Raw genomic sequence first — 21897 nt, forward strand, 5'->3', positions numbered from 1 at the left:
TCAGCAGCGGTCTGTACACACCAGCAGATGACTGATATATCTTTCAGATATACATCGGCCATCTGCTATGCTGCACAGCAGAACGGATATGTCTGTGAACGACGTCGTTTACAGACATATCCACTGTACACACCCGGCAATAAACTATGTATCAGTGTGTATCAGCTTAAGGCCTAAACAATTATGTGACATAGAACTATGGGGTCTATATATGCAGCAGTGAAATTACCTGTCTCACAAAACACTTCAGAAAACAGGGCTTTTCACTGATTCTGCGTACTCAGAGAAGGGGTTACCGTGGAGAAGTTTAGGCTGGGTACACACTAGACGATATATATATTGGACGACTTGTCATTTTGAGGTGAATCGGAATGACAAATCTTCCACATCATCCAGTGTATATGCACTATTGCGTGCTCCCGTGCATCGTTCATCGCATCTTCAGATCTGCCTGCACTGCATGTGGTGCAGTGCATATTATACCCCTTTTACACCGGAGCTAAAACACTGGTTTTTGAAGGGTTAAACCGGGCAGCTCCCTGGTGTAAAAGGGGAGTGGGTTGGATTGCCGGGCAGGTCACAGAGAGTTTCTTCTGGAGTAAACTCTTCATCACCAGTGTCACTTCAATGCGGTGTCCCACAGGGTTCTATACTCTCTCCCATGCTTTTTGCAGTATACATGCTACCATTGGGTGAAATAATCAGACGTCATGGCCTGGTCTACCACTTCTATGCAGATGATACACAATTGTACCTGTCCTTTGCTCCAGGTACAAAGGACCCAATAACAACCCTAAATGGCTGCCTAGCTGAGCTTCAGGAGTGGATGAGTGCCAGTTGGCTGCGACTGAACCCTGATAAAACAGAGGTTCTTATGATAGGTCACAGGACAGGGCTACAGCATAGCCAACCAACAGGACTTACGCTTGGGGGTTCAGAATTACAAAACACTAACCATGTGCGGAATCTTGGTTTTGTCCTGGATAGTAGCTTGACACTTAAACATCAGGTATCAGCCACAATCAAATCCTCATTCTTTCATCTGAGGAACATAGCCAGAATCAAGCACTTAATTCCCTCAGAAGATCTGCCTAAAGTCATACATGCATTTATATCATCACGTCTAGACTACTGCAACGCCCTCTACCTTGGTCTCCCAGCAAAAGAATTACACCGCTTGCAAATAGTACAAAGCGCAGCTGCCAGGCTATTAACCAACCAGCCCCGTCCCAGCCACATAACACCCATTCTCTACTCCCTTCACTGGCTGCCTATCAGATGGCGAATTGCTTTCAAGATTGGATTAATAACTTACAAAGCCCTTCATGACCATGGCCCAGGGTACGTGAAGCAGCTTCTGATTCCTTACTGTCCCACTCGGTTACTGCGATCTGTTGATGAAGGACTATTAACAGTACCTATAATCTCAAGGAATTCGTCTGGGGGTCGAACTTTCAGTTTTGTGGCTCCAACCTTTTGGAACTCACTTACCCGCACAGTTCAAGAGGCCTCCACTCTAGAATCCTTCAAAAATAGACTCAAGACTCACCTATTTACCCAAGCATTTCACTAATGTCCCTTGTTTAAGCTTATTTTGTATTTTGTACTGTAAATGTAAAGCACTTTGAGTCCTATAGGAGAAAAGCGCTATATAAATAAAATTATTATTATTAATCCAACCCAGGTAACTAGCAGGGTTTAACACGGGGGCAGCCCGTGAAACCCTGCTGTGAGAACAGCGCACTCCGGGTCACAATGACCTGGAGCGCGCTGCTAGCCGGCCGATTGGTCCGGCTTCAGTGGCGCTTGGAGATGACGTCATCTCCAAGCGACCACTTTCACTCCGCAAAAGCCGGGTCTATGCAGGCCCGAATGCGGTGTGAGCGGCGCTGACTCGGGAATATCCCGAGTCGGCGCCGGCAAAATTCGGGGTCTGATCCGAATAGGAACTTTGTTCCAACTCCGGGTCAGACCCGGAATTTAGTTGGAAAAGGGGTATTAATGAAGGACGGAACGACACATCGTTCCATCATCCATTAAATCTTGTAATGTGTACTGGCAATCTTGCATAGTCCGAGGCAAAGGTAAATTGCCCCGACCATCGGCAAGATTGCTGTGTCGTCTAGTGTGTACCCAGCATAAGATTTCTCTAGCAGAGCCCCTGATTAATGCTAGAATTGCTTCCCCATACACTAGTATAGGGAGAATGATTCATAGAAGAACTTCTCAATTTAATTTCGCCATAAAGACAAGGCGAAAGGGGAGTTGACAGTGAAGTTCACTGCTCCTGCTCCTTGAGTCCTGCACCAGCCCAGTGACCTAGGCGGATTCTGAAGCCCAAGGCACTGCCGATGCATGCTCAGTGAGAAGACTTATCAAGCTTCCATATGTTATGTTTCACACTGCTTGTCAGGATTGGTGAGGGGCTGTTTTTCTGAATTGCTACAAGACATTACTATATATATCACATTGTTATGATGCAATTAAATATATACTGATATCTTCTGGTAGTCATAGAGCCCTAATGATGCATACACACATCGATTTAAATGAGCGATTTGAACGATATCACTATCGTTCAAATCAGTCATTTAAATGGTGCCTTCCAACTCACCATCGACCAGCGATGCGTGGCCACGTATGGACGATAGCGATATCGTCCGTGCAGGCAGGTCAACTTGCTCGATATCGAGCAGGTTACTATAGGGACCCTCGATCGTTGATCGCGGGTCGCTATAGTCGTCAGTGAGTTGGTGGTGTGCTGGATGTTCGATATCGATTATCCAGTACACCAGGGAGGGTGCAGGACGATCAGCCAGCGATACCGTATGCTGGCTGATCGTTATGTCTGTATGTACCATAACTCCCGGACTAAAAATTAATCAGTATATAGATTCATTTTAAATAGGAATTTGCTTTTTAAATAAACGGGGTTTAGCTGCTGCCATTCAGTATAGTAATAAAATATAGGTTTATCTGAGTGCACACAAAGCACAATACTACGATGCACTCTGCAGTTTCTGAGGTGAAACCCTGGGACTGGGTTGGGCTGGCTGCCGCTTCCCTGCCCCCCTCCCATTGTAAGCGAGTGCAGCTCCCGCCTCACCTCCCCCCACTCTCCCCCGCATTCTAATTTGAATTTAATCAGACTGAGTCTCGCGTTCTCTCATTGGCTCTGAGGGAACCACATGTTTTTATTCTGGCGCCATTTTGAGGCCAAACCTACCGCTCGCCTGCGCTGCTGGCGGGGAGATCGCTGCTGCTCTGACCGGCTCATTGTGCGCGGGCTGCCCGTTATCTCTGCCCCAGGGTCCCCTGCGCGCTCCACGGAGCTTGCCGTACTCGCCGCGGTCTATGCGGAGCATTGCGGTCGCTGGAGCCGCCGTTCTGCTGTGTGAAGTTACTTTGTAGGAGCCGGTCAGTTCACGTGGAGCCCACTGTCACCGCAGATTCCAGACCATGGCGACCGCCACCCCCACCCGGCATTCCAGCCGGCGCAGCAGCATGAGTACCCCGCTCAGCCCGACCCGCATCTCCCGCCTGCAGGAGAAAGAGGCGCTGCAGCAGCTGAATGATCGCCTGGCCGTCTACATAGACAAGGTGCGGAGCCTGGAGAGTGAGAACAGCGTGCTGCAGCTGCAGGTCACCGAGCGGGAGGAGGTGCGCAGCCTGGAGGTCAGCGGCCTGAAGGAGCTCTACGAGACCGAGCTGGCGGACGCCCGGAAGATGCTGGACGACACCGCCCGGGAGAGGGCTATTCTGCAGATAGAGCTGGGCAAGGTCCGCGGAGACTACGAGGCTCTGCAGCTCAGGTGAGAGGCGCCCGGGTTCCCGGCTCATGCACAGCAGTGCTCGGGTCTGGGCACCCATGTGATGAGCTGTATGGTCGCTCTGTAACCGGGAGAGCCGGTGTGATCCTGGGACTGCTGCTGTAGTATCCGCCCATCCCCCCGCTTCATTCATGTCTGGCTGCAGGCTACAGTGTGTCGCTGTGTGTGTGTATGTAGCTCTCGCTGACACACGGGGAGAGCGGTCACTCAGAGCTATGTGCTGCCGGCGTGTGACAGATGGGATCAGCAATCACCTTTTACATCACAGATATCTTGCTGGACGTAAACTTTGGCAAACACCATTTTGTATTTGCTTACTAGGCGGTATAATCGGGAGGGGGGGAGTGACTTGTAAAGCACTGTACTAAATCACATGCTGTGGCTGCTAGCAGGGCTTTGTGGTGACTGGGAAGGGTTAATGAAGATTGTCTAGCGTTGCAAGTGATTGGCTTAGAGCAGAGCGTATTGTGTTGGAGGGTAAGGAACATCCTGACAGTGAGTTGGGTGTGGGTGTCCCTCCCCCTTTTTTTTTTAATTTACTGCTGAATCCTAACGCTCCTCCATGGGTCACAGACACTGTAAAGGCAAATTATTTATTAACAGTTTCTTACATAGCGCAGCATATTCTGTTGCGCTTTACAATTGTAAGCATTAATAGAACAAAACTGGGTAATAACAGATATATGGGTAGGAAGGCCCTGCTCGCAAGCTTACAATCTATAGAGCACTTTGGGCAGAATTCAATTGATTACGCGGTCCGGATCTCCCGTCTAAAGTGACAGGAGATTGCGGGCCGCTATTCAATTGCCGCCATTCTTCACACTGATCGCGCCCATAGAGGTCAGGTTTAGCCGTGTAAAGCAGCTAAACCCGACCAAAGTGCTGGGCGCGATCGCGAAAAGTGATGTTTGGGCGCCCAAACATGTCACTTTTCGCACATTTCAGCTCTCATCCCCCAGGGGCTGCGAGCTGAAGTGTAGCGTTTGGTAGCTGATCGCGCCTGACAGGAGCAAGAATAGAATAGCTCCGTCGGGCGCGATAGGGGCTGGAATGAATTGAATTACGCCCTTTGAGTTCTTTAGGAGAAAAGTGCTATATAAATAACATTCTTCCCCAGCACCCCTCACTACTGAAACTCTGCAGCATTTGCCACTAACCTTAACTTAACTATTGTAAGATGATGTAATCGTGTACATGCTTACTTTTGTGTAGCTGGATATGAGATTATTAATATCCTGCCATGTGGCAACTTCCCAGGTTTGCTAATGGTCAGTAAATTCTTTTAATTTGCTCAATGTGCTTTGGATGAGTTGACAAATGGTTTGAGGTGTTGTTACTTGCAGTGTGTTAGTGGATTGTGGAGACTGGTAACTGCTATGCTGTGAAGAGGAATACGGGTTAGACCACTGGTTCTCAAACTTGGTCCTCAGGACCCCAAACAGTGCATGTTTTCCAGGTCTCCTCACAGATTCACAAGTGAAATAATTAGCTCCACCCATGGATCTTTTAAAATGTTAGTGAGTAATGACACCTGTGCACCTGCTGGGTGACTTACAAAATGTGACCTGTGTGGGGTCCTGAGGATAGTTTGCGAACCACTGGGTTAGACTAAAAGTGCAGCACAGGTCAGCAGCTGTATTCATGTTAGTTAGTAGCAGATGGAGGACGCATGACCTCAGCTCACCTTGCCAAGCCAGAACTCTCATAAAAGAGCAATCAAAGCAAACGACTTGTTTAATCATGGCTTTTATTAAGACAGATATATTAATTACCCCAGTGTGCTGAAGCTATAGTTGGCTTGTCTTTTGTTGTGATGCAAGGGTGGGTAGTTTGGCTTGCTATAGTCTGTATAAAGAAACCCCGTCACCACTGTCCTTACTAATGCCTACACCTTTAGTTTCCAAAGCTGTATAGCCTAGTGTAAAACTGCCATTCCATTAAAAAGCACCACATGCAATTGACTACACCAGTAATAGATTGCATAGCTTTCTGCTCTGGAATACCTGGGCGCTTCGTCTGACTAAATGAACATCACTTACGAGGTCGGAGTATAAAACAACCTAGGAAGCATTGGGCGCTCACATTTGAACTCTTCTGTATGTGACATAAAGTTGTCTCTGTACAATATGTAGATGGAATGCATCCCAATTTATAGTAGGTTTGTCTCCTACAAATGAGGGTACAATAAGTGACAACTCAAAATTTGCCTTCTATGAAATTGTAATGGGGTGCTGCTTTGTGCTTGTTCAGTTGCAATCTCAGCTGATGGCCGGGCTGTCTGACATACTGCACAATTTGCTGTGGCAGCTGCTTCTTGAAGGAGGCCCAGTTTGTAATGTGATCTTTCACAGCTGAAGTGCACTTGCTATAAAACTAACAACCATGCATGTCTTCAGATCTGCTTATGAAATGACTTTAGGTAGGTGCTTAAAACTGAATTCCTAAGGTGCTGCATTGTGCATATGGCAGCAAATCACAGTACTGCTATCTAGTGTATAATGGTCTTGTTTAAGTCCTGTTGACTTGCATCAGATACCTGCTGAGCATAATTAGTGCATTCCAGTTAGTAGTTCTCTGCCAGATAGTTTAAGGGGTCAATTGAATTGGGTGTAAAATGCGACTAGCAAGTTTTTTTTTGTTTGTTTGTTTTTTCCTGAAACTCGCAGACTTTGCACAGATGTGCACACCTGAGAATTCTCCAATCCAATTAAAATTAGCTATTTGCAGTACTCGCAGTGAAGGTTTGCGAATTGACTGTCAAATGTGATGAGATGTGTATGACCAAGTGGAGACCCTTCTGGACCTCCCCAACTTGATAATTTCATTAGCAGGACTGTGGGCATTGTGAAAGTACTGAAGTTTTTAAATAGTGTCAAATGGCTGATTTGTGATAGATTTTTTTTGTATTTAAAAAAAAAAAAAGTTTAAACAAAATGCAAAAAAAAATAATTTTGGGGTACTTCGAGGGCATTTTTTTTTTTTTTAACAAATTTTAATTAAAAAAAATATATATTTTAATGAAATTTGGGGAGTGTAAACTAAATTATTATTTTTTTTTTATTTTCTACCCCCAAAACTATGTAGTTATTGTACTAAGCTAATTGGAAACTTCTAATTTCCTAACTGGACATTAGGGGAGGATGTCCAAGGGGGTCAGCAGTGTCCCAACACTTTAACCTTTTAAAATTAAAACATTTCCTTTTTTTTCTCTCGCCCTCAGGGAGGTACAAATGGGGAAAAATGCGAATTCAGTCTGACTGGTTCAGTGCGAGTTGCTAATTGGATTGCAAAGTTAATTCGCTATGCAAATTCCAAGAGAAAATGGCAACTCACAGTTCTCACCTAATTGGATTGACCCTAGTATTGGTTAAGTAGAATTACTTTGAGGCGTGGTGTTATTTTGACCTTATTATGATTTGGGTTCTGCCAGATATAAATCAACACAGTTGTGCAAAACATGGCCTTTGTAGCTACTAGAAATTGCACCCTGTTGTCTGGAGACCTGAGTAAATGACCTCTCCCACAGCTAAAGTAATCTCTGTATAGGGTAGGTGCATATCTATCTGTAGCCTGCAGTATTTGATCCTAACAGCCCCCCTAATTGATTTTTATTAAATGGAAGTCTGAAGATGGAGAATTCCTTAAGTGGTGCCACATATGTGCTAGATTCTGATAAGTCACACTTCACTACCTGACAATCTTTCATTGTATAATAAAAATATTGCAAATGATCAATACATAATGTCACCTTTTGAGGTCATTGGGCTTTTTTTTTGTATCAAAGCCCATCCTACAGCTGTGAGTAATGTATTGGACATCTATATTCTCCACCTGAGGGTGGTATTCAATTGTTTCGCCACTTTACGTGCCCGTCAGGAGCTATTCAATTGTTGGTCCTGTTGGGCGCGATCAGCTGCCAGTGCACCATTTCAGCTCGCAGCCCCAGGGGGCTAAACCCGACCACTTTGGGCGCAATCAGTGCGAAAAACAGCAACAATTTAATAGCTCCCCGCGATCTCCTGTCATTTTATACGGGAGGTAGGGCGGCATTCAATTGTTATAGCGCGCCCAAACAGTGTTATCCACGCTACACAGTCTTAGTACTGGCAACTAAACCTTTACTGGCTTTAAAACAAATTTGGATGTTATCTGTGAGTTGCAACACTTCTAATCTCAAGCTTATTCTCAAAATGGTAAATTTATACAACTGAATTAAAAGTACTAAATGTGTTTGATTATTTGGGGTGTAATTCGGTTATTTTCTGTGCTTCGATAATGGACGCATGACAGAGCAATTCAGTTGACGCTCCATGTGGGCGTGAATACTGTGGGTGGACACATTTCTGCTCTCATATTCCTGAGGTGGTAGAAAAGTCCTGGATTTGGGCAGAAAAGTCCTGGATTTGGGCTCCCTAATCAAAGACTTGCGGTGCGCATACACGGTCAGACTTTTCTTCAGATCTGAACGATAACTATTTTAAAAATTGTTCATATCTGAAAGAAAAATCTGACGCGTGCAACGATGCGCGTTCCCGTTTGTCAGATAGCGATATCTGACATCTGTGGTTGCAGTCAGTTTTGGACAATTTCCATTCATTTTAATACAGGCTGAAATCGTTCAATCATTTGCAAATCTTTTGCAGATAGTTTGCAAATCGTTCATCTGACCTATCTGACCGTATGTATGCACCATAGTGGTGCATACTCACGGTCAGATTTTTATCCAGATCTGAACGATAACTATTTTAGAAATCGTTCATATCTGATGTGGGAAACAGTGAACAATGCGCACTCCCATCTGATGTGTCTGCAGTCAGTTTTGGACAATTTCCATTCATTTTAACACAGTAAAAAAATCATTCATCTGACATATCTGACCGTGTATGCACCTTTTAAACCGGGTTTTGCCGTGTAAAACTACTATTTGGATGCGAGATGCGAAAAACAAAATGACTTGCCCTGTCTATTTAGATGGGGGATAAGGTGCGGTCGTGCGTGCAAATACAATTGAATCGCCCCTCCGATTATGGAAAAATTAGTTGTCTCTGTAAAACTTCCTTACTTTGATTGTCTAAACCTTTTCAGTACATGTGCAATGTTGTATTTGGATCACATTTTACTTTCATATTTAAGGAGGTTTCTATGTTGGATTTTATTTTGTATTCATTCGGACCAATGCAATTACAATGTGACTGGAGGGTGGTGGTCTTCCTGGCCATCGGGAAAATCCTTCTACTAATGGCACCCACAAGTGATGCTGCTACTCAGTTGTTTATGCGTTTAGGTGCACCTCTGCCTCCGTCCAATATTATGCAAACAAGCCTTTATAATATTCAGTCTGTATTTGCAGTCCCCTATTCCACCTCTCCCTGTGTAAGGGTGCTTAAGTATCTATCTGATTGGCTTGTAGATGTATGAAGCTTCGTGGTCATGCACACTACAGATACCTTGCTTTGCGTTGGCTGGTGTACGTCTAAGCACAAGCCCGTGTGTGTGTGTTGTTTTTTTCTAGCCCATATTTCCAGAGTATGTGATTGGTAATTGTGCAGAGATAGTAGCATAATTTCCTTTTGATGTTTAAAAGTAAATATGAAAACTGAAATTAAAGTAAAGGATTTTTAGACTCTGGCCCAGATTTATGAAGGAGTTTACCACTCGTTGTTAATCTTAAATTGTGCTCCAACAAATCTGCTCCTGACTCATGTTTGAAAAAAATGACAGGAGCTGATTGGTTGGAGCACCACTTAAGATTAGTTATAAGTGATGATATCACTCATTTATATATCTGGGCCTCAGTCTTTACTATGTTTGGGGTGCATTTAGGTGTGGTTTTTCTTTTTTTTTTTTTTTGTTAAATTCAATGGGCGGAATTCAATTTTTTTGCAGCATGGATCTCCCGTCTAAAGTGACGGGAGATCGCGGGCCGCTATTCAATTGTTCCAGCTTTTCGCTCATCGTGCCCAAAGTGGTAGGGTTTAGCCGTGTAAATAGGCTCACCGCGACCAAAGTGCTTGGTGCGATCGCGAAAAGTGCCGTTTGGGCGCCTAATTGGCTACTTTTCGCCGATGTCAGCTCGCACCCCTCTGGGGCTGCGAGCTGAAATGGAGCGCTGGCAGCTGATCGCGCCCTACAGGAGCAACAATTGAATAGCTATGTCTGGCACGATGGGGGCTATAAACAATTGAATTCCGCCCAATGACTGTTTTTGCAAACACTGGAATAATGCCTATGGGAACCTAGCGTTCTCGCTAGGCTGTTTTAGCGCGGCGCCCTGCCCTCCTGGAGGGCAAAAAGCACCCTGCCCTCCGGGAGGAGGGCAAAAAGCTCCCTGCCCACACAGCCTGCGGGTGCCGTCCTCACCCGCGGGACGCAGTGTCCCGAGGGTGGAGAAACGTGCGGTGACCCGGTCACTGCCGGAGAATAGAAGCCGGGCGCATGCGCCCAGCATCTATTCTCCCTTTCTGCAGCGCTTGGGGGCTGCCAGGCGTGTCCGTAAGTGCCGGGCACGCCCCCAAGTATGACGAAAAGGGGTTGCCTCTTATACACACTCTCCCTTTTCATGACCACACCCCCTTTTCGGGCGCGCGCACAAGGTTGCCCTCTCTAGCTTCGGCGCCCTGCCTGCCGCAGGAGCTAGAGTGAGCAATAGGAGCCTACTCTCATATGGACAAAATCCTGGCTGATACCCTTTTCAGACCGACCTGGGAAATACACGAGTTAATCCACCTGTGAATTTCCTGGATCTCAGTCCCTACCCTGGTACAGAGCAGGGTTGCGGACCTGGGACTCTTACCCGGGTCAGTCCCTTTCACAGGCAATGTAGACAAGTGTCGGTGCGCATGCACCGGCAGAAACCCGGTTATTTATGCTATGTGGTCCTCTTCCACCAGACAGAAATTTATAAAATAAGCGCGTTCTTATGCTGGTACTAGGGACTTGAATTCTGGGTGATATAGTCTAGCAATCAGACATACACAGGGCTTAAAGGTTACTTACAGCCCTTCAATGAACCTCAATATTGGCATGCACATAAGTATAATATGCACATGACTCTTGTATGCATGCATTTTTTTTCTGACTTGAGTCTATTAATGCCTGTTTTACTTAACAGTTTTTCAAAGAAAGAAGCAGACTTTAATTCCATTCAAGCCAAGCTCCGAGACAATGAGGCTCTTCTCCACTCTACAGATGCTGCACTGATCACTGCACAGAGTGAAAAGAAATCTCTGGAGCTGGAAGTAGACAACCTGAGATCTGAGATTGGACATGTAGGTGCCTGTGTTAAAGCTTTTCAGGATCTTTCCTCTCCATGTTGAACTCTTGTACGGTTTATGTGGACTCAAGACCTTCAGAATCCATGAAAAATTCTTAAGATCTGTTCTGTATCTTTCAGCTTGAATCTGCTTTGGCAAAGTTTAAGACACAGCTTGGTGAAGAAACGCTGCAGAAAGTGGACTTAGAAAATCGGTGCCAATCCCTGACTGAGGAGCTTGAGTTCCGTAAAAATATCTATGAAGAGGTAATATAGTTCTTGTTTCAGAGCAAGAGCTCTCCTTAACATGTCATCAATAGCTCAAGATTGTACTTAAATGTGTAAGTCTGGCAATGCTTTAATACTCAATCAACACCAAAATCAGATTACAGAATGTGCAAAACTCATAGCTTGTAGCTCCTTTGTGGCGAGATGACAGCAAAGTACCTGATAAATAACTGCAGCAATTAATGATTGCTTCCTCTACTTAGTTCAGTTGCAATGCACACCTAAAACTATCCTCAGTGCAGAATTGACAAATGGGATGTTTTGGGTATAGGTCATGAAAGTTTTTATCATGGTGCACTGGGAATCGAACAAATGTATGGGACAGCTCTCTGGTTACCTATTAAAATATAATATCTAGTATACAATATTTTAATATGTAACCATAAAGATTTGAATGATGTTTATTCAATCCCAGTGCACAATGTCAAATAACTTTTTGCTCTTTTGATGTGCATATAATGTACGGTGTAATTGTAGCACTCCTCCAAATAAAAGGTAGGACTGATTGTTGGAATATAGGGCTAAGTGTGTATATTTATATTACACACAATTTTCTGTATTGGTGGTATAACTAATGGTCCTTTAAAATAATTAGGGACAAGCTTAGAAGTGCTTTGTTAGGCATTCAAGAGGTTAATGTTTCAGATAGCTTTTGACCTGTACAATAAAATATAAAGAATGATACATACTTTATTGTAGTCGCTAGGTACAAATCTATAGTAGCCATCAACTCTGTAGCGTAATACAAAGTATTAGTGGATATAAACTTTCCTTTTTAAATTTATCAAGTGACTATTTGTCAGCTTGTGTCGTCTGGCAGTGTGGTGCTTATGATTAGCATCGCACTTGTGGTTTGAATATTACTAGACATTGGATAGTGCACAGCTCCATTTTAATTTCTGATTTGCTAATTTATTTTGCTGGATTTAGTAAGACCCTTTTTATGGTAATAGTTGTACTTTGATTTTTGAGAAGTTGACATGCATTCTTTAGATGGCCACTTTCATCAACACTTAATCCTGGATTGAACTATTGGGCCATGGAATAGCACCTCAATAGTGTGACCCTGCACGATTATCCCAACTCCTGTAGTCTTCGCTACCTTGTGGATATCCACAATCTATCTGTCTGTGCTGATCTGATAATTGGCCAATCTGGAGCCTGGATTCTGTGTCACAATGTTCTTCTGTAGTCTGTTGGTGCATGAAGAAGTTTTGATTTGGTCACATGTTTATGTTCATATGAAAGGAATTAGAGTTAAGTCCTTCAAGTTAGTTTTAATCTCGGCTGCCTTGTTCCACAACTTTCTCTTCTGCACTTAGCTTCTCACATCTTTTTGGGCTTTTTTATTTTGCAGGAAATTAAAGAGACTAGAAGAAGACACGAGACTCGCTTGGTAGAAGTGGATTCTGGTCGGGTCATTGATTATGAACACAAACTTGCTCAGGCACTCACCGAAATAAGATTCCAGCAGGATGAACAAATTAAGCTCTATAAAGAAGAGGTTGAGCAGACCTATCAAGCCAAGGCATGTTTGGTGTACTTCTAAATTTTGTCTGAAATCATTCATACTATTTGATACTTAGGCTCTACTATAGGTCTCCCCCATGTAATGTTTTATAGGACTATTTCTGGTTTGCATGCTCTTATCTTGTAGTTTTGAAGACTTGAGTGACGTAGGTGCTATCTAGTAAGGTAAAGAGCGCACCCTGTAAAGTCTACAAAGTAAAAGGATGCCTTGGTCTAATGACCCCATTTTGTTTACTTTGTTTAAAAATCTGAATCCATAGCCTTATGTGGTGCAAACTTTGCGCCACTTCATTACGCAGATACTATATTGTGTTCTGCAGATAATCTTCAGAGGTAAGCTTTCCTTCCATGCTGTGGGTGTATGTAAATATCATTGCTTGTAATGTGTATTAATTGTACAAGCATGTTTATGGGTGGTGGAAGTTTTTAACTCATGGATATGGAGGTTTCTGGTGTGGTGATGCGTTGTAGTGAACATGTTTTTGTAAAAATCAGTTGAGTTCTCAAATGTTCTAACGATACTTATAGCATTTTCAGCATCTAACCCCTAAACACAGCAAGTAGCTTCATGGTCAGTTGTTAAAGCAGTTATGGCAATCACCTGATGCTGGATGTATGCTAATTGTGCTACAGGTATCACACTGCTGCTGATGTAGAGCTGCATATTCGTACCAAGCATTGGCATAATCCTTCCTGCTACACAGCATTGCACATAAGCTGGCCACCTGTATACTGTTCCTTCTACTCTGTGTGGAGGACTACCAAGGTTAAAATTGTAGGTGACCAGATTGGACAAGGAGTCACCAAATCACATACACAACTGTCACATTGTTTAATGTGCTTAATTTTTTAGCATATTAGGTGCCAGAAATTGCCATAGGAGTACAGATGAGCAGATTAACTGTATGGATGCAATTAATAGACCAAATCTCATACAGAAATTCAGCGGGACATTTTTCAGGCGAGACCTGGGGGTAGAAGACCCTGTTTGAGCTTTTATGTTCTAGATGGAGGAAGACTTGGGAACAGATGAGCAAGGGGGCAGCTAGGCTTGTCTGTCTGGTAAATTGGCAGAGGAGATGGAGGCAAAAGGTCAGAGTTGCAGGAGAATAGGTTGAAGTGGAAAAGAATATTGAGCAAGTAGGCTTGTGAATGAGATAAAGGGGAGGGTGGAATGGGGGGTGGGTGTAGTGGGGTTGAGTTGAGGAGCTTTAATATGCGGTGCTTGAATATTTGACATTGTGGACCAAATTCAATTAGAGGTGAAAAGCCACAATCAGTGACAGTTTCGCTAATGCGCAGTTTTCACCTGTTTCCAAAGTATCGCCGTATTCAATTCCATGGCGTGAGAACTCCATAGGCAAAAACAGGTGAACAAATCTCCACCAAAAGGCAGGTGAAATGAAGTACAAAATCCATATTTTGGGGTACGAATGTTGGGACTTGGTTCAGAACCCTTTGGACACCCTAAATACATTTCATTTTTGGGGCAAAAAAGTGTTGGCAAATGGTTAAAAAGTAGGGGCTATATATTTTGGGGCTGTATGGTTGAGACAGGTGTTTATAGGATTGCAGGTGTATTTTTAAGGTATTTAAATCTGCACTTTAGAGACTCCAAAATATACTAGTACCCCAAACTTTACTACATTACTTATTTTTCCGAAAAAACATCGCTGAGTCTCATTTTTCAACACTTTTTTTTTTTTTTTTTTTTTTTTTTTTAAATATGCATATAGCAACCCTTTTACTCAAAATAACTTCATAATATACATTTCTTAGGGCTATTAATACTCTTCTATAATTCCCTAGGTCAGTTAGGCTTTTTGTGGGGTACAGACTGATTTCCCCAAAAAAACCTGCACTTTTCACTAGTTTTGCTTTTAACTACATTCGTTTATCCGTGTTTTCGCCTGTTTTACAATTGAATACGGTGAAAAGCAGGGTCACGCATGGAGAAAACAGGCGAATGAGGCGAAAATATTCCACATATCGTCTGGTGCAGCTTTTCACCTCTAAATGAAAGTCCAGTTCAAACTTCAGGAAAGGAAAAAGCAAGCTCTGCCTGTTCAGGCAGATATAAATGTGCTTTTAAATCTGAGTTTATAAAATTATGTAGGTGGTGGGAGGGCTGTGCAAATAGCACAACATGATTAACAGAAGCCCTTGTTGTGGAGCCAGTAAATGAATCAGAAGTGCAATATAAAGTTACATATAGGCAAGCTTGATAGTATCCTCCATCACTATGAAAATGAAATTGCCAAAAACCAGCACATAATCACAGGCTGCTATTAATTACGTCTTTGTTCCACCATACCAAAGTATAAGGGTGAGGTTTTTTTTGTTTTTGTTTTTTTTTTTCATATACTGTTTCAAAACATTTGAAATTTGGTAAGGAATTTAGGTTAAACTCAACTGGGGCAGGAACTGATGTGAATAAAATATTCTATGTAATGTGAATATTTAGCCCTCTAATGTACAGGACCTGAGTCGTAGCTTTTTAAACCTGTAGTAAATGGGTATTAATGGTGGTGACCACGTAATGCTTCCCCCATCTTATCCCTTTGTATGTAGTTTGCAGTGAAGAGCTATGCATGTAACATATGAGAATTGGCAGTTGGCGTGTATAGGATCAAACATACCTGTACGTGAGCGTTCACAACCATTTCTAGGATGCTCCGATTTTCACTTGTCTAATGCACCATTCAAGAGATTAGAATGAGCCTGGGAAAATCTGATATTAATTGTGAAATTAACCTGCTAAAATAATTTTAAGCACTTTCTATTAACTAAAAAAAGGGTTGTGCTGTTCAGCAGTAGTTATGGGACCTGTTTTTACATTTCCTTGATTTCCGTATGGCTAGTGTTAATGGTAGTTTCCCAATCTGCTTGAAAGTTATTGTAATGATTTCCTTTAGAAATGCTCAATTCCTGTGTGGTGGTGACGCCAGCAGTGTGGTGTCCATATTTGGTATGCTTCCTCTTTAATCTTGCATGCTTTTGTTTTCACCTTTAGTTGGAGAATGCCAAACTGTCTTCCGAGATGAACAGCTCTACTATGAACAGTACACGTGAGGAACTCATGGAAAGCCACCTGCGCATTAACAGCCTAACTGCCCAGCTGTCAGACTTGCAGAAAGAGGTAAGTATTGAGGTGACCCTCCATATGCTAGTACAGGGGACAGTCAGTGGTTAGGCACTCGCAGCCACTTGTGCTAGAATTCATTGTGAAGAAACATGCATTCTACATAGCTTTGCTCTAGAGTTCTTAAAATGTTTCTATAGTCTAGAGCTTGGTATGATCGGATGCAAGAGCTGGAGGAATTGCTAGCGAAGGAAAGGGATTCCTGTCGTCGAATGCTGGCAGAACGAGAGCGAGAGATGGCTGACATAAGAGATCAGATGCAGCAACAGCTTTTGGATTATGAACAGCTTTTAGATGTTAAACTGGCCCTGGACATGGAGATCAGTGCATACAGGAAGCTGCTGGAAGGGGAAGAGGAAAGGTAAGTAACACTGAAACCTAACCACTTGTATTTTCTAGTCAATATTGTGATATATTTTATTGCAGCCTTTATACATAACTTGCACTGTCTCCTGCTTTTCAGACTGAAGCTCTCTCCAAGCCCATCATCTCGTGTAACAGTATCTCGGGCCTCTTCGAGCCACAGTGTGCGAACCACCAGAGGAAAAAGGAAGAGGGTTGATGTGGAGGAGTCTGAGGCCAGCAGTAGTGTCAGCATTGCTCACTCTGCCTCAGCTACTGGAAATGTTTCTATCGAAGAGTTGGATGTGGATGGCAAATTTATCAGCCTGAAGAACAGCTCAGAAAAAGTAAGCTTGTCATCTACATTTGCTTGACAAAGCAACTACAATGTGTGGTTTTATTCACAAGGTCTTAATTTGCAGGATCAACCTTTGGGAGGCTGGGAAATCACTAGGACCATTAAAGACACGTCTGTGAATTACAAGTTTACCTCAAGATACACACTCAGAGCAGGCCAGACTGTTACAGTAAGTGCCTCGAATGTCTGATTTTGTTTGTGATCCAGAGTATCAGCCTCTTTCTCACAATCTATTCTACCATCTAGATATGGGCTTCCAATGCTGGAGTTCCCTCCAGTCCCCCAACTGACCTAATATGGAAAAACCAGACTTCTTGGGGCACAGGTGAAGATGTGAAGGTCGTGTTGAGAAACCCTCAGGGAGAGGTATGTGTACCACCAGTCATCTTCCATATAATGTGAAGACACATGTAGATATTCTACTGCACCAAAACCTGAGAGAAGACTATGTATACACAGGCTCTAATCAGTGTGCTTTCAGTATCTTAGCATTTATATATGGCTTGTATGACATATTACAGTGTAACTTATCTACAAGTGCAGTGCTGTTAAAGTATGTGTAGTAATGTCCATATTGAGGGTAGCTTTCTAATGGATGATAAGCACTTCAATGTAATCTAGGTTCAGCTCCAGTTAAATGTGGCTGACGAGCCGGTATCATGCCAACTTGAGGGTGGGGAATATAGGTATGTGTCAACACATTAAAAGTGCATTTGGAAGTGTACGGTACCTCCTGCTAGTAAGTCATATCCGCTCCACCTGTGCAGAATGGAGCAGATAGTAGATTTTTTTGCACTATCAAATTATCATGTAAGACTGTAATGAAGCCTCCTTTCTTTTAGTTCAAGTGGGTTATAACTATTTGGTGCTCAGATTATCGATAATGGTATTCCCGCTAGCTTGTGGGCAGGGTCTGGGGACTGAGTGCGTGGATGCGCTCCAGAAAGGGGTCATGGGTGAGTGGGTGTGTCCTTGTGACATGCCCCAAAATCTTCACACTTGGGGGCATGTCCAGCACTTAGAAGGTGCTAGGCTTCCCCAAAGCTCTCCCCTCACTGAATAGATGCCGTGTGCATACTCACAGCATCTGTTCACCCGGTGGGGATCGGTCACCGCAACTTTCTATTCACCCATGGGTGGGAAAGGCAGAGGGTAGGCTGTTTAACACTAGTCACACAAGTCTGGAAATATTGTTTCCTATTTGTACTGGACTCTTAAGGGGCAATTCATTTGTAGTCTTTGGACAACCAAACAAAGCAATTCAATTGTTGCTCCGTTTGGGTGTGCATGCCCAAAAGCCGTTATCGCAGCTAACCCTGTTAAGTCTGCTTTGGGCGTCCAAGCAGCCAACTAATCGCCCATTTCTGCTCGCCAACTCAAGTGGCTGTGAGCAGAAATGTGTTTAACCGTGGCTATGCGTGCCCGAACAAAGCTGCAATTGAATTGCTCCATCAGTCGCACGTTAGTTTAGATGCCCTATAAATCATTAAATCTCCCCTCTTAGTGTAACAAACTTGATTGCAATATTCTGGCTCTCATCACAAAGACCCTGGCTGACTCAATACAGTATTTTGTTTGAGCAGTTACTGCAATGTCCTATAGTAAATTAAATGACTTAATCTACAACATTTTTTTTTATTTTTCTTCATGGTTTATAAGCTCCCAAGTGAGGACTGCAAGGGATGCCTTCATGAACCGTGATCGCTCACTATTGCCTAGAATGTTGTGTATAATTTGGACCCCTTCTTGTTCAACTTACTGACCTGTTCGTTCCCGTTTAGGAAGTAGCTCAGCGAACCACTGTTTTTACAACAACTGTACCTGAGGAAGTAGAAGAGGAGGCAGAAGAGCCAATGGTGGAGATTGAGGAGGAAACACATAGTCGGAAGGTATGATGACAGCTGCAGTGTAGCTTCTGCTGTGGATCATGGATCCTGTGTCAGCACAGTAATTCTGTTAGCATGTTCTGGAATGTTGGAATTCAGGCTGTGTGCTACCTTTCCAAAAGTATGGACAACCGATCATGCCCATTCTAAAACAAAGAGCATTAATATGGACACTGTTCTTGTGTGGAGATGGATTCCTGAGGCAGTTTGGAACTTTGTAGTTAAGAGGATACATTATATTTAATGGCTTTAGAACTTCATTGTCTCGTTCTTAGCTTGTATGACCTACCTCTTAGAGGTTGTTGCTCCTCGATGTTGCCACTTTACAATAATGGTATTTAAAGTTAATTCGGAAGCTCCAGCAATTCAGTTGGTCAAGCTCCTACTCTGCTAAAGTGGCTTTCTATGGTAGTACCATGTTGAAAGTCACTGAGCTCTTCATTACTGACCATTCTCCTGCAATGTGGCTATGGTGTTTGCATGTCTATTTTATTACTCCAACCCAGTTGGAAATGGATGTGGCTGAGAGGACCAAATACTCACAATGGAAGGGGTTTACATATACTTCTGGCCTTCATGTATCTAAATTGAGACTTGCATCCAATAGGAAGCAAGGGCTGACTTAATTTTTAAGTCCTGTCACATGTCCCAGTATTTAAACTAAAAAATGAAAGTACTAAATGTAGTATTCTAGACTTCTGCCAGGCTGCTTTGAAATGTCGTCCTTTATAGATCTGTGTCTAGTTTAGTTATGGCAGAGGGGTATGGGTACGGGATGCCGGCATCCCGACTGTTGGGATAGACACCTGACGGTTGGTACCCTAACCCTCCCTCCCCCTAGTGCCTAACGCTAACCCACCCCCTAACCCCACTACTTACTTTCGGGATGCCAGTGCTGGGATTTTGACAGGTGTCGGATTTTGGCGGTCGGCATTCTGACTGCCTGAATCCCAGCCGTCAGCATCCCGGCAGAGGTTCTCAAACTGTCCTTGAGGCACCCGAACAGTCCAGGTTTTAAGGATATCCATGCTTAACCACAGGTGACTTAATTAGTACCTCAGTCAATTTGATTTAACCACCTGTGCACAACCATGAATTTCTCTAAAACCTGAACTGTGGTGCCTTGAGGAATGCGTTTGGGAACCTCTGGATTATGGTATTGAGCAGATAGGCTTCCGAAGAGACTTCAGAGGCTGATTAGTTACAAATTACTTTGATCCTGCCTACAACTTTCTATATAGGTTATTCTAACTCAGGGGGGGGGGACCTTTTTTCTGCCGAGGGCCATTTTGATATATATAACATTATTCGTGGGCCTGGTGCAGGCCACGCCCCTCCGTGTGATGTCACATAGGGGCGAGGAAACAATCGCCGGTGATTACAGCAATGCCCGGAGCATCCTCAGGATGCTTCGGGGAGCTGTAAGGGCAGCAGTGTGACCATCTGGAGCGTCCTAAAGATGCTCTTGGTGGCACTGCTGCATAGATTTTGGCTGCAGGGTGCTATTCTAGGCACCCTGCTAGCCAAATGAGGCTAGCAGAAAAAAGCTCAGAGGGCCAGAGCAAATGATTCTGGGGGCCTTATACGGCCCCCGGGCCTGAGGTTCCCCATCCCTGTTCTAACTGATGGCATATGTAGTATATTGTGCAGTCTGATCAAATGGGGCAGAATGTTGGGAGGATGGTGAATACTTCTACTGCTCAGCAGCTTGTTCTCCATTTCGCTCTAAGTATGATCCCAAATATGCTGTGAATACAGTATATCCTTAGGTTGTCTGATGCCAAACACTGGTCTGAGTCATACAGTAAATACCTAACAATTCAAAGCCAAACTGTCAGTCTTTCTGCTGTAAAGTGGTACAGTTTACTTGAGCTTGGGCAGTGATAAGTTGTTTGCAAAACTAGGTTCTTCTGTAGTGAGCAGGGGAAAGGTGCTTGTATATGTGTTGGAGATCCTAGAATTGTCTGGACTAAATCTTGCAATTTTCTTACAGGGAGCAGACCAAAGTCGCTGTGCTATAATGTAACCTGATATCCTGCCTGATTCCAGTCTACAGATCTGAGCCTTTGGAAGAATGTCCATCTCTTGCATTTTGTCAGTGTACAACCTAAACACAAAAAGCCCAAGTTAATGGCCTTAACTTTTTTTTATTACAGTAATGGGCATTCTGGTTATTTTAACCTTTGAAATTAAGAAATGTGAATTGACTTGTTAGTACACTGTTAGGTCCTGATGGTTCAGGAGTGAAATAACTGTGAAGGCCACACTTTTGTCACCAGCCAGTCCTAAGTGACTATATAAAGGTGCTGTGCATTTGGAGGCACATGGAACTCTCTGCTTTTTGTACTAAATTGTTTTTATTTTCTATCATGAAATCCAAGGTTTTTTTTAAACCATTTTAACCCTCTGCTTTGATGCAAGGCGTTATTTGTATTATGTGAAAAATGCAGTTTTATGGGAATTTTTTTAGGTTTAGTGTGGTTGGGTAATTAGCTATTTTAAATCTGATATTATGGTTTATGTGAAATAAAAAAAAAAGCTTTTTAGGATTGCTGTCTTGGCTCTTGATTTTTCTATACATCAATTTACTGTAAGTGAGCTTCAACCTACAGCATCCATTTTATGCTGTTAGGGAAACCGGTCACCAGTAATAGCCCATTTATTTAAAAAATTTTTCACTAGTTAAACACAACTTAGTTTTAATCCAAATTAGACCTAATTGGTGCCCTCATTTTTTTAACCCTTTACTGTCATGCCATGTAAACTAGTAGAATTCAGCAGTTTTTTTTTTTTTTTAGCTAATGGCTTTGATTACACCTACTTGTATGTAAAGTTTAACCATGCTTTCTGCAGATCTTGACAAGCACATTGGGCCGAATTTAATTCAGTGCGATGTTTAATAGCTGTGGGAGGGAGCTCCCGCTGCTATTCAATTAAACGCGGGGTTTGCCAGGTTGGGAAGCAGGTAAGTCTGAGAATGCAGACTCTCACTACTTAACCTGGGTGTAAAGGTGCAGTAACCGTCAATCTCCAACTAAAGTGCTGGGTGCACGGCTGTTAGCGCCGCGCTAAGCCGGCAAACAGTTGCAGGCCTGGCACTTTTGTCAGATTTCTCCTCTCATCCCCAGGGGGGTGTGAGAAGAAATCCTTTAGCTGCCCAAACAGTGCGGTGTATTGAATAGCTTCGTGAGCTCCCTCCCGCGGCTATTCAACATCCCACTGAATTGAATTTGGGACATTGATAGAGTATTGGTGATAATGGAATATGC

At 43.3% G+C, this 21897-nt stretch overlaps 1 protein-coding gene across 1 annotated transcript; it reads left to right on the plus strand.

Moving 5' to 3' along the window:
• Positions 1-3174: 3174 nt before the first annotated feature.
• Positions 3175-21177, plus strand: LMNB1 (lamin B1). The gene is made up of 11 exons (XM_088475108.1): positions 3175-3812; positions 10942-11098; positions 11224-11349; positions 12728-12898; positions 15914-16039; positions 16183-16403; positions 16506-16731; positions 16807-16911; positions 16989-17108; positions 18524-18631; positions 20622-21177. The coding sequence occupies exons 1-11, from the start codon at positions 3460-3462 to the stop codon at positions 20652-20654; spliced, it is 1746 nt and encodes a 581-aa protein (XP_088331234.1). The 5' UTR covers positions 3175-3459; the 3' UTR covers positions 20655-21177.
• Positions 21178-21897: the final 720 nt, after the last annotated feature.

The sequence above is a fragment of the Taudactylus pleione genome, unplaced genomic scaffold, assembly GCF_031769625.1.
Source record: "Taudactylus pleione unplaced genomic scaffold, aTauple2 ptg000162l, whole genome shotgun sequence".
Lineage (NCBI taxonomy): Eukaryota > Metazoa > Chordata > Amphibia > Anura > Myobatrachidae > Taudactylus > Taudactylus pleione.